Genomic DNA, 14,096 nt, shown 5'->3' with positions numbered 1-14,096 from the left:
AAGGCACAAGTCAGGAGTGTGATGGAATACTCCCTGCTTGCCTGGATGAATGCAGTTCCCACAACACTCAAGAAGCTTGACACCGTCCAGGACAAAGCAGCCCGCATCACATCCACAAACATTCACTCCCTCCACCACTGATGCACAGTAGCAGCGGTGTGTATCATCTACAAGATGCGTTGCAGGAATTACCAAGGCTCCTTAGACAGTACCTTCCAAAGCCAAGACCATTAGCAGCTAGAAGGACAAGGGCAGCACGCACATGGGAACATCAGCACCTGGAATTCCCCTCCAAGCCACTCACTGCCCTGACATGGAAATATATCACTGTTCCTTCACTATTACTGGGTCAAAATGCTGAAACACCCTCCCTAACAGCACTGTGTGTGTACCTGCACCACATGGACTATAGCGATGCAAGAAGGCTGCTCACCACCACCTTCTCAACAGCAACTAGGGATGGGCAATAAATACTGGTCCAGCCAGCGAAGCTCACATCCCATAAATGAATAATAAAATAAACTGCAGCACCAGTGAGATTTCATTTATGCTGCTAATGTTTCACAATGTTTAGTCATTGGCGAGGGTATTGCCATGGTTACAGCTATGCGTTCACTATTGGCGAGAGTGAGCACATAGCTGTTTGATTTATTTTTAAATGGCCAGTGACTCATGGGAAGTAATTCTGGTCAGACTATTATCTCATGTGCATGGACAAAAACTGCAACGCATGAGGTAAGAAACATGGCCTGGGTCTTGTACATTACATAAGAAGGATTATTTTAATATGTACCCTGCAAAAAAATATTGTGGCTGTCTCCAAAAACTGAATGAAAATCTCTCAGTGTTAAATCTTTCAGTTAAGTACGATTTGTGGAAGTATTATGATCATTTACAAGTATGTAAAGTTCACACCCAAGTTGGGTGTGCACACATGCCTGCCGCACATTTCATAGGGGTTACTTAACTATGATTCAGCCACTGTGTGGACTGTCAAACAGTTAAGGCTAGGAAGACTGCAGCATGGGCACCTTGTTTACACTTGTGGTGATTTAACAACAGATAACCAATAGCCCTCCATCTCCTGGATTTAGAGACCTGAGTGAACAGAGCCCAACTCGATAGAAGGAACACCTCCATTCTGCTAGCCACACATCTCCTGAACACAAGAGTTTTACCGGTTTTCACCCATTGTTTCCATTGTTTTAAGTCCACTATGCAAAACTGTTCAAAATTCCACACAACTTGAAAAAAAGTAATAGTATGGTTAATTATCCAAGAGGCAAAATATTAGCTGTTGTGGAGATTGGAAATGCCACACTAACGCATTAAAGTTGTTCCAATGAGGTAGGATTTAAGGATGGAGAAGGGAGATAGGATTTCTGCTGTGCTCTAGAGATAGCAAAAGCGTATATGTATTTATAAAATACAGGTTTACAATTTTACTGTGTCTCGTCGAAAACGGAAAATTGTCCCCTTTTGTTGGGACAGTGTATAGGGAGCTTTACTCTGCTCATATTTTCTACTATTGTTGAGAGTATACAATGACCACATTAGATTTTCTGTGTTCCATTTGCAAGAACTGACATCCTCACATTAATGAGCACAAAATATTACACCCAAAATTAATTTTATATACAGAACAAAGATCTTTTAAATTCATTACACAATTCTCAGTAATGTGGATTAACATTTCTTGGGTAATCTATTCCTTTTAATTCCACTTTCAGGGTCCCATTATTTAAGTAATGTATTGCGCAAAGGTGAAGGCGCATACATTTTAAAAGGAATGACATCTTAATACGTAACATTAATGTTCAAGTGTGCATTTTTACTTTGGATAATGTGAACACTTAATGGAAGTGTTGCATTGGGTGCGCTTGAGGGACAGAGAAATCAAGGCAAGTGCAGTGTTTTCTATATGACAAGATAATGTTTTGATGTCAGTCAGAGCTTTTTGCATATTGCCCTCTTGTGGGTGACCTCTTGGTCTGAAAGTAAAAGCCGGGCTGGAGTGGAGGATTTTTTTACTCCGTTTGTTCATAGAAATTTTTGGGGCTTTTCATTCCATGGCAACATACCTTCATGTGAACTTCAGAATGATGAGCTGCTCTGTACCTGCCAACTCCTAACATTTAAGAACAAGCAGCAGAATTTCAAAGATCATGCCATGCTCCCATCATTTTGTTCTATTTTATTTTATAATTTCTTACTATCTCCTCTCCTGAAGACATTGCCATATGCTTGGGTTCCAAGAGCGTCAGCATCCTCCAGCATTTCACCCACGTGAACACCTACATGAATGGACCTTGGCAATGAGTGTCAATAGGCTACTTGATTATGTGAAAGTGCAACACAATGAAAACCAATTGCATCCTCACCTGTACTCCCATGCTTTTAAAGGCATTGACAATCAATTTAATCAAATGACGTAGTTGATATTCATTTTCTGGTATCAAATTTCGCTTCCCATTTTTACAGTCCCAGAGCAGCAACTTTAATTTTTAAACCTGGTAAATATGTGGTAAACATTATCTTCCCCCTCCTCATACTATGCCTGGTAGCTTAATGTAGAAATGGATGTACAGGAGAGAAGAACGACTCCCATTGACCTAACTCTTTAATGTCGTCATTAATAAATCATAGACTAATTAACTCACATAGTGGTCATATCTGATGTCGGGTTGCTTTATGCTTGTAGTGTTGGATTTGATCATTTTTTAAATGAGTGTCCTTCAAATGTAGTTCAAAAACTTTATTTTTGGTGTATTAATGAGCAATGTGAGAAAAAGCCACACTGCTTTGTAAAAACACCATCTCGCCTGGGCATCACATATTCTAAAATTGAAATGGTACAGAGAAGATTAACATGTTGTACTCAGCATGGCCATTGTTTTCACTTTTGCCTTTGGAGATGAAAGGCTAAAAATTAATGTTGGTTGTATCAGTAGATGAATGATTACTTGTATGAAATTCTTCTGCCCAGTATTTTAATGAAGACATCAACCATTTATTTCAAAAATGTTTCCACTAGAACAGTGGAGAGAGGAGTATTATAGAAGCAGTGTTCATTCATTAATATCGCCAGAAGCCATTTCTTGTCTGCAGAGGGAATTGCCTCCATTTAAATTGGCTGATGTTAGTTAGTGTAGCAGAGCGTTGCAGATTGTGCCAGCTTTAGCTCAGCGGCTAAAACTCTTGCCTCTGAGTCAGAAGGTTGTGACTTTAAGTCCTACTTCAGAGACTCGGGTGCATAATCTAGGCTGACACTCTAATGCAGCACTGAAGGAGTCAGAGGTGCTATCCTTTGGGCGGAAGTCCACCCTGTCAAGTGGGCATAAAAGATCTCACAGCACTATTCGAAGGAGAGCTGTGGAATTGTTGCAAATGTTAATCCCTCAGTTGAGATTACTGAAAGTGCTTGCTATCATGTTGCTGTTTGTGCGACCTTGCTGTGTGCAAATTGGCTGTGTTGTTCCCTACATTTGATCGTAGACAAATCTTCAGAAGTATTTAATTGGATGTAAAACCCTTCGGGATGTTCTGAGCTTGTGAAAGATTCGATATGAATGCGAGTCTTTCTTACAGATGTATTTTTAATTATCTGCTTTCTGATGCAGGATTCTATAAACAATTCCGGGTATCACTAAAAGTGATGATGGGATTTGGGAATGAGGATGGGGCTTGGGGAAAGGCAGAAATAATAGCCAAAAATTATTTGCAAGAAGCAAAGGAACGTTAAACAAACTGCCAGTTGAGAGCAGGAAGAAGAAGTCATTATAAATAAATAGTAAATAAAATTGCTTAGGCAAGCCTTCTTGTTCAAATAATTATGTTGCTGTTATTGGTTTGGATTTTGGAGCACTTGCTGCAAATCTAATGCTAATTTCAAGGAACGCAGACATTAGGAGCAGGACTGCTGAATGAGCGTTTAAGCGTAGTCAGTTCAGTGCAGTCATGTTCTGTGGCAATCAATCCATCTCCAGTTGAATTCAGAGTCCCAAAACTCATTTCACTTAACATCCTTATCAGACATCATAGAAAGCAGGCCTATTCTAGGCTGGATTCAAACCTAAGTCTCAGAGGTAGAAATATGTGTGTTTAAGAATAGCGTCGTAATGCACTGTTCCCACCCCTTCTTCAATGACTGCAGTGGACCATACTTAAATATCCATAAGTGCGGATTTAAATAAATGCTTCTCAAACCCCAAGACAAACGAAGTGTGGGAAATAAAGGCCAAGTTAAAATATAGGTGCTTTCTTCAGAAACTAGCCTCAGCATTTAATTTGGAAGCCTGCTTACTGCAGGCATTTATAGTGCAGTTTTTGTGCAGCAGTTAAATTAATCGTTTTTTTTAAATCATTTTGATGGATGAGGACTAAGTCAAAATGTTAGATTCTCAATGCAGGAGCTACTCAGCATTTAATTTGAAGTACTGTCAGTATGATTGCTTACTTTAAAAAAAACCCTAGTGCAACCGTACTATTTTCTGGAGCAAATTTGAAAACCTTATGGGACAGACCAGGCCATGTTTGCGATGAAAGGGGATTTTTAATACAGTCTCAGAATAATAGTCACCTTTAGTAAAGCACATGCAAATAACACCAGTTTTTAAGAGACTATGGGCTGAATTTTCCCCCCATTGGGGGTGAAGTTGAAGTGCGGGCGCACACAGGTGCACTTCCAATCGGCACACCAGTTGGGGGCGCAGTGCCATTTTAGATGGGCGGGCCAATTAAGACCCGCCCAGCGTGACGTTCGCACAGAAGCGCTATGTGCTTCCTGTGCGGACAGGGGGGAATCCCAAAATCGAGAATGCGCTCTTTCGCGCATGCGCATGAAAGAGCGCACTCATCTCCCTGAGGCTAAGTGCAGCCTCAGGGAGATTGGCTCTAAACCTTAAAAACCTAAAAATAGGAAAATAAAATTTCCCTAACATGTCCTCATGTGACACTGTCACATGAGTTGGGACGTGTCCAGAATTTTTACAAAAACTTCATTAAAATTTTTTAAAACCTACATGAAACCTCATCCTGCCCGTGGATGAGGTTTCTTGCTTTTTCTAATTTGCGCCAGGGCTCCTGGCCTGCCCACCAACCTTAAGGTGGGATGGGCAGGTCCACCAATTCCTTTAATTGACTCTGTCAATGGCCTCAATTGGCCATTGACAGGTCGGCGGGCGTGCAGCTGATTTCGCTGTGCCCCCGCCTACCTGAAAATTTAAATGGAGCACGGTGACCTCGGGAGTTCCGTCTGATGTCACCCCGCGTCATTTTACATGTCAGCGAGCAGGCCCCACCCCCGCTCGCTGACGTGTAAAATCCTGCCCTATCGTGAATAAGGATTACAAAAATAAAACTACTTATTTGAAAAGAAAAATAGGGTTGTGGTGTGTCAGTTTAGAGCCTCCTTTAAAAAGCAGCAGAAAGGACTTATGATTAATCTTGATTTTATTCAAACTGGAAGTTGAACTGATACCATCAGGAGACCTGGGACCAGGGAAGAATCAGATATTGAACCAACAGCATGAGGGAAATGAATTAACCATCAGCTGAAGTGATGAGATTGAGGTATGTCAGGGTAATGACTGTCCTCCTGTTAAAAGCATCTTCCTCACACTGTCAGGTTCAATAATTCTCCTGTCCTTGTCCATCTGATGTGATGATCAAGGCCAGTAAGGTTTTCATAGAATGAAATAAAGAATCACGGACGCTTAAGCCAAAAACTGTGGATGCAGGAAATCTGAAATAAAAACAGAAAGAAAACTGGAAATACTCAGCAGGTCTGGCACCAACTGTGGAGAGAGAAACAGAGTTAATAGACTGGATTTTCCAGCTCTCTGGCAACAGGCTGGGAGGTGGGCAGCCTTGTAAAATGTCAGCAGACAGCATCGGGAAGGGAGCCTGACAACTTCTCATTCCCACAGGATACTCTCAGAGGCAGGAAGGTCAGCAGTGTGGCTGCTTGCCAACCATAAGCATTTCGACAATTAAATCAATTTATTGGCCAATTATGGCCAATTACATCCCACACCCTCCAAGTGGGGAGACCACCAGGGAAACTCTGGTTGCCTTCCAGTGGGTTCCCAGGAGCTGAGCCTTCTTTAATAACTATGGCCAACAGGGGGACCTCCTGGCAGCAATGGCCGCCCCCATGGCTCTGATTCTGCTGCTGGATGGTCCACCCCCTTCCAATCACCAGGGCTTGCCTATCTAACCATGGCACATTAAATTAAATAAAGCTTACCTTTCCTTTGAGAGGCCTCCTCTCAACCCTGCAGCTCCAGCGGTGGCCACCTCTGTTGGTGGCATTGTCGGCCCCCTAATTAGGTTGGCAGCTCTGAGAGGCAAACAGCCATCCTCAATTGGACGGCAGTCCCGGCAGCAGACGCCTAAGTGACTGCCACCAGTAAAATACTGCCCAGGGTCCTGTCACACAAGTGCAGGTTTGAGTTCTGCTTTCAGTCCTGGCAGTGGGACTACTTATCTTTTCGGAAAAAATCCAGCCAACACTTCAGGTAACCTTTCATCAGGAAAAAAACTTTTTACCACCAAAACACCTCTTAAAAATCTCAGAATTCATTATAATAAAGCCAGAATTTGAACTCACAAAGTTACTACAAATCAATAACCTTGATTGTTATTCATTTCCTTCTTAATAATTCTTTTTGATTCTTTTGTAAACTTACATGCAATGCAACCTTTAGATTACAGAGAGAGAGTTCTAATTCTCAATTTAATTTGAGGGGAGATGGTGGCAGAGTGGCAAAGCCGCTGAATTAATAATCCAGATTCTCTGGAGACATGGATTCAAATTCCATCATGGTTAGAACTTAAATTCAAAAAATATGGAATATAAAGCTAGTCTCAGTAACTATCATTGATTGTTGTAAAAACCAGCTGGTTCACTAATCCCCTTTAGGGAAGGAAATCTGCTATCCTTACCCAGTTTGGCCTACATGTGACCCCAGACCCACAGGAATGTGGCTGACTCTCTTACCCACCCTCTGAAATGGCCCAGGATGGGCAAAAATGCTGGCCTTACCAGTGATGCTTGCATCCCATGAAAGAATAAAGGAAAAAAAATTACGACTACACATTTGTGTTCAACAAGACTGTTAGCTGTATTAGTTTGATATGAACAGTTTCTTGTATATTTTTGCTGGGTTGGTCTTGCAGAAAATGACTGTACTTTGAATTTTTGACAGGATTTCTGTTTTCTAAAGGTTAATCAAGGAGCATCAGCAACATTTCAGATCATCTGCAAGTGTAGGCACTTCCAGCTGGGAAATTAAAGGCCTGGCAGACATTTTGTTTCAAATGATCTCAACCATGACATGGTGCCTCAGGGTATTTTAAATACTGTGTACTGGTCACCAGGTCGTAGGATGCCTTCAACCTTGCACATTGGGAAATGGCAAATTGATGAATGTAAAGCATAAAGAAAATTGGTGTTTTAAATGCTGAATTGCTTGAATAGCTTGCTCTAGAGACTCCAGCAATTACAGTGGTCAATAGACTTTGTATTGTGAGCATAAATCATCTTAGTGGAGCCATTTCTTATTTTAAATAAGTAATTATTATATTACATAGGGTATGGCGCAACCTGTGCTGAGTGTAGTTCTACGGAGCAGGGTGACACAGCATTGGTTTCCCACTCCGCTTAGCTCCAGACCTGAGCTGCACCGAGTGGAAGGGTATGACATTATGGTAGTTCCTGGTGGGGGGAGGGGATAGGTAAAAACCAGCCAGAGATGTTCAGCCTCAGTAAGACTTTCTTTTCCCCTAGTTGGCTGCCACATTGACGATTGGCAGCATTTTGTTTTCATTCTTGGTCAATGTGGCTGCCAACTATGAAGGGAAAAATATCACCAAGACTTTTTACAACAGTTCTGTAGCTTCACTGTTACTGATACTTTCCAAGTTTTTTTTTAACTGAATTCACCTCCTCCAACAGCTGTGGCAGAATTTGAACTCATTTTCTGGGTCATTAGCCAATGCCTACAGGATTATTATTATAGTGACATCGGCACACTACCCGGTCTGTGAAAAGATCTCATGCAATCCATTTCATCAGCAACAGACGTTAATCAAACTGGACATAATTGCATGTTAATTTTAACACTGGAAATGTTTACCAGATAAGCAGTACATGTAGTAATCAGACACATTAAATGTACCAGTATGGATATGGAAAGGAATTGCTAATGATGTCTGCACAGACTGCATAACAGTAAATTGTTAGTCATTATGAAAGTATTTGGCGGGAATACCTGTTTTTAAATGTAAGCTATAATATGTGCCTTAGTGTGAGACTCAATAGGGAGGACCGTCCCCTGATCAGGCGGGCGCAGTGAGTAGGCCTGTGAACTGCCGCAAGACCAACTGCCACCCGCATTCAGGCTCTGACTGCAATTTTACGTTGGCTGGCCAATTAACGGCCAGCCAATGTAAAAGGTGTGCTAAGAGCCTCAGCGCTGCCAGGGTGGGGGCAGAAGAAGCGCAGTGCTGAAATGTGCTCATGCGCAGGGGAGCGTGCACTGACAGCTCCCTGAAGGCACAGAACTGCCTTAGAGTGAAAAATAAACTCTTAACATATGATATAAGCATGTCCCCACGTGTAACATGAAGGGGGACATTGAAAAAAGGATGTAAAAAATTTTTTAATTTTTAAAAAATAACTGTTGGAAACCTCATCCCGCCCATGCATGAGGTTCGTTAAAACTGCAAAGGCTGCTGGCCTAGTCGCCCACCCGCCAACCAAACAGTTGAGCAGGCAGCAAAAAACGCAACTTAATTAATTACTTAAGGGCTTTAATAGGCCTCTTAATTGTTGGTGGGTGCGCTGCCTCCTCTCGCGCGTGCCCGCCGACCAAAAGATTGCGAAAGTGCTCGATGACATCAGGACGCTCGCCCCACATTATCGCGTACTATTTCACTCCCATTCGGATTGGGTGTGTGCCCGCCCATGGGACCAAAAATTCTGCCCAGTGTGATGTTAGCAAAAGTTGCTCCAAGCATAAATTTATTGGCGGGGGGTGGGGGGGGGGTCAAAAGTTGTTTAAATTTGAATCATATATTGCTGTTTATTATCAACATATTAGTTTTATAATTTATAGATAAGTATACAAATTTTTTGTCAATGAGTTGTGAGTGATTTGTTTTAATGTTTGTGGTGAAGGTTCTCAGTTTCTTTTATTTGGGTGGATTGTTTTCAAAGAATGGTTTGAGATATCTAGGTTTATTTGAGTATTGCAACATTAATCTGCATGACCTTTGGGAGGGATTAAGTTCTTTCACCTTTGCTGTTGGAAAAATTGAATGCAGAAAAGTGACGCATGGTGGTTCTGATGTAGGATCAAACATCTTATGGAGACGTGCGGTTTGTAGTGGAATTGTCACTCAGTTCCTACGGGTATAAAGAATGTATTCATTTAATTGTTCCTGTGTTTTATGGAAAGTCAAGATAAAGATTTTAACTAAGAGATAATGTCATGGTGGGGTGGTAACTCAAAGGGGCACAAAACTAATGATGGGTTACAACCAAAACATTAATCTAGCTCCCCTGTAAGATACTGATCAAATGGCTAGATATTTGCAGCAGTCTCTTCTCTGTATTTTGCATCTTTCATTTAATTTTTTAGATCCAAGCATCATGCAATCATATATATTTATGAGTTATAAGAACTGCTAGAACAATTCATTTGAGAGTTCAATTAGAGACAGAAGGTCTGGTGGTAATGGAACAACTCTGCTAGACCTTACTGCCTTATTTAAACACTAGTCAACACTTTCTAAGTCTTAAGAGAATAGACTCCAGAAATTGCTTACTACTTAAAAACACTCCAGTGTGTCCTTTTGTGCAGCAGCTCACAGTATTCCTGTGTGTTTCCTTCCTTTTTTAAAAACCTAATTGCATTTAAAATATGTGCTATTAAAATGGCCTTTTATATTAAAAAAATACAATATCACATACGGTTTTATAGGCTAAGTGCTGCAGTTCACAATACTAGATTTATAAAGAGAGGAACTGCCGGCACCCGCCGTGAATCTCAAGTGTAAGCTTTCTGATAGTAATTACAATAGGAAGGTAAAAGCTGAAGAGAATTTTGTACCGGTTGGACTCCCTTGGCTGTAGGAGAGTAACATGTTGTACCTTGCGAGGATGGTATTTTGCTAAATGTGACATGCTTTTATAAAGGTCACTTATAACAAGCATTATTAAAGCATTATTTTCTCAGCATGTCAAGGCAACCTCAGTAGATTTGGCTTAGGTGGTGCATATTTTGTTTCCTGTTGCAGTTTCGCCTGTTTTGCTTATATCTATCATTTAGAGAGTTAATATATTGAGACGTTGAGATCGAAAAGCTGCCGCCTCTCACTCACAGAAACATAAAAACATCGAAAATAGGAGTAGGAGTAAGTCATTTGGCACTTTGAGCCTGCTCATCCATTCAATATGACCATGGCTGACCCTCTATCTCAATGTCGTACTCCCGCTCTCTCCCCATACCCCATGAAGCCTTTAGAGTCCAGAAATCTATCTATTTTCTTCTTAAATATGCTCAGTGACTTGGCCTCCATAGCCTTTGGCGACAGAGAATTCCATAGGTTCACCACCCTCAGTGAAGAGATTTCTCCTCATCTCAGTCCTAAATGGTCTACCCCATATCCTGAGATTGTAGCCCCTTGTTCTAGACCCCACCCCCAGCCAGAGGAAATATCATCCTTGCATCCAGTCTGTCCATCCCTTTCAGAATGCTATATGTTTCAATGCGATCCCCTCTCATTCTTCTAAACTCTAGTGAATACAGGCCTAGCCGGCCCAATCTCTCCTCATACGACAATCCTGCCATCCCAGGAATCTGTCTGATGAACTTTCGCTGCACTCCCTCTGTGGCTAGTATATCCTTTCTTAAGTAATGAGACCAAAACTGCACACAATACTCCAGGTGTGGTCTCACCAAGGCCCTGTACAGCTGCAGTAAGACTTCTTTGCTCCTGTACTCAAGTCCTCTTGCAATGAAGGCCAACATGCCTGTAACCTCTGCCCTGGACTTTCATAATATGGACAGAGTTACATTTACTGAACAGGCCTGGCCTCTTTTCACAAGAAGTGGCTTGATAGAAATATTGATAGATGTAGAAAAAAATCATTCCACCTGTGCAGAGTCCAGAACTAAGGGTCATAAAGATAAGATACTCACTCATAAATCCAATGGGGAATTCAGGGGAAACTTTTTTACCCAGAGTGGTTAGAAGGTGGAACTTGCTACCATAGGGAGCATTTGAGGCCAATAGCATAGATCTACTTAAGGAGAAACTAGATAAATATATATATCAGAGAAAGGAATAGAAGGATATGTGGCCAATTACTGCCTCCAACAGTCTACCCTCAATCATCGTTAAAATGATGGAAGATGTTGTTGACAGTGCTATATAACGGCACTTGCTGAGCAAGAACCTGCGCATTAATGCTCAGTTTGAGTTCTGCCAGTGCCTTGGTCCAAACATGAACAAAAGAGTTGAATTCCAGAGGTGAGGTGAGGATGACTGCCTTTGACATCAAAGCAGCATTTGAGTGAGTGTACCATTAGGGAACCCTAGCAAAATTAAATTCAATAGGAATCAGGAAAACTTTCCACTCACTGGAGTCATACCTAGCACAAAGGAAGATGGTTGTGGTTGTTGTAGGCGAATCATCTCAGTCTCAGGGCATCACTGCAGGTATTCCTCAGGGTAGTGCTTTCAGCTCAGTCCCTTCAGCTGCTTCATCATGTATAAGGTAGTGGATCAGGTGTTGATCAGGCAGGCTGTTTTGTCAAGCTTCTTGAGTGTTGTTGGAGCTGCACTAATCCAGGCAAGTGGAGAGTACTCCATCACACTCCTGACATTTGTGCATTGCAGGTGATGGACAGGCTTTGAGAAGTCAGGATGTGAGCTACACTCTGCAGGATTCCCAGTCTCTGACCTGCCCTTGCACCCACAGTATTTATATATCTTCATCAATCACCTTCCCTCCATCGTAAGGTCAGAAGTTGGACTGTTTGCTGATGAATGCGCAATGTTCAGTGTCATTCACAACACCTCAGGCAGTCTGAAGCAGCCTGTGTCCACAAGTAGCGAGACCTTGCCAACATTCAGGCTTGGGCTGATATGTGACATGTAACTTTTGTGCCACACAAGTGTCAGGAAATGACTATCTCCAACAAAAGAGAATCTAACCATCACCCCTTGACATTCAATGGCACTACCATTACTGAGTCCCCCATTATCAACATCTGCGGTTTATCATTGACCAGAAACTAAACTGGAACAGACATATAAATACCGTGAGCACGCAAGAAGCTTGACCAAACAACCCACTTGATCAGCACCCAGCTGACCACCTTAAACTTTCACTTCCTGCACTGCCAACACACAGTGCCAGTCATCTGTATCAACTACAAGATATGCTGCTGCAATTCACCAAGCCTCGTTCAATGGCACCTTACAAACCCGTGACTTCTACCATTTAGAAGAACAAGGGTAGCAGACACATGGGAATGCTAACACATGCAGGTTTCCCTCCAAGCTACACACCATCTGGCTTGGAACTTTGTCACCATTCCCTCACTGTCACTGGGTGAAAAACCTGGGAATTCCTTCCTAACAGCACTGTGCGTGTACCCACACCACATGTTCTGCAGCAGTCCAAGGAGGCAACTTACCACCATCTTTCAAAAGCAATTATGGATGGGTACCACATACTGGCCTTACTAATGACACTCACAGCCCAGGAACAAATTAATAATAGTTCTTGCACTCATCTTAACCAGCATTGGTCCATTTCCAGCCTCAAGGCAATATTTGTAACGTTGTTATGCTCAATTGCAGTTTCTAACCATTTTGCAGAATATTTGGGTTTTACTGTCAAAATTGCCAAATGATTTAATTATAAATTATAATGTGCTTGATTAAAGCACTTAAAATAAAGTAATTGAAGTATGGTATTTCACAAAATAGAGTAAACATTTCGGATTGATGACCTTAGCCAGAACCTAATCTTCATTCTTTACTTATAAAACCCTGTTCCATAAAATGTTTTTGTTTCATTTCACTTGTGTATGTATGTATAGTGTGTATTGTTGTTACAACAAGCGGCTTCATAAAGAACTCTAGTCACAACCATTGAACACTATTCTCCATTGCAAACTTGCTTCCCTACAGTGGAAATGAATGGCAAGGCTGCAGATCTCAATGAGCTTATCTGCAAGAATGATATCTCATTGGCGTTCGACTGAAGATGAACTGAAGTGATTAAGCTGTAGATGGCTTTTATCTGTGCAGGTTTTTACAGCCAAACAAAATGAAGTACTCTTTTGGCAATGGCGAAGATGACCCATGTTGTTTTGCTGATTACAGAGCATGTGAGTTCAGAATGCTACAGGCTTTATTTTCACACATCTCTCTTTCTTTTACTTTTAGTCGGAAAACTACTCCATCGAGTCAAGCTACGTAAACAGCAGACAGCACCTTATTAAAAGGTAAGTCATGCTTCCCCCATGCAGTATTAAACTGTTTGAGTATTTACATGATGAAGCCACCTTTAATGTTGCTTTGAAACACTGGCCAATCTTTTCCCAGCAACATTCTCACTTTCTCACTTCATGCAGAAGAAATCACCTCAATGTCAAATTTTACTCACAGTTCTAACCAACTCCAGAAGCATCTGTTAGCGAACAAAATAAAAAAGGTTTTCACTGATAAAGAATCTCAGATCCACTCTGGTATGGCGATCATGGTGACACTGGCCACCGTGTCAGGAAAGGGATTTTGGGGACAGCAGCAAAAAGCATGATGAAGTAAGGTGCACTAAGAGGAAGCTATTAGAAACCTCCCCGCCAATCTCCAGTAGGGCTTAATGGGAGAAACTCTGGTGAGAGCAGCAGGGAAAATTGCAAGTGGGTTACTTAGGGAATTAAATCAGATGGTGGCAGACACAATAACAGCTTCCAACTGCAGATTCATTCAGACTTATATTGAAAATAGTCAGCCTAATATCTTCTCAGAATTAAAAAATAATTTTTTTTAGCTATTTTCTGCCCATGGATTTG

At 41.5% G+C, this 14,096-nt stretch overlaps 1 protein-coding gene across 2 annotated transcripts in view; it reads left to right on the top strand.

Moving 5' to 3' along the window:
• pcdh19 (protocadherin 19) overlaps nt 1–14,096 on the top strand; it is a 131,798-nt gene that overhangs the window by 78,019 nt on the left and 39,683 nt on the right. For both annotated transcript variants that reach the window (XM_041195607.1, XM_041195606.1), the window contains one exon: nt 13,468–13,526. In XM_041195607.1, coding sequence (XP_041051541.1) covers nt 13,468–13,526 — 59 coding nt within the window. The remainder of the gene's footprint in view (nt 1–13,467; nt 13,527–14,096) is intronic.

Source organism: Carcharodon carcharias, chromosome 9, assembly GCF_017639515.1.
Source record: "Carcharodon carcharias isolate sCarCar2 chromosome 9, sCarCar2.pri, whole genome shotgun sequence".
NCBI lineage: Eukaryota > Metazoa > Chordata > Chondrichthyes > Lamniformes > Lamnidae > Carcharodon > Carcharodon carcharias.
Note: the sequence above shows the minus strand (reverse complement) of the source record. Positions and strands in the feature narration are given on the sequence as shown.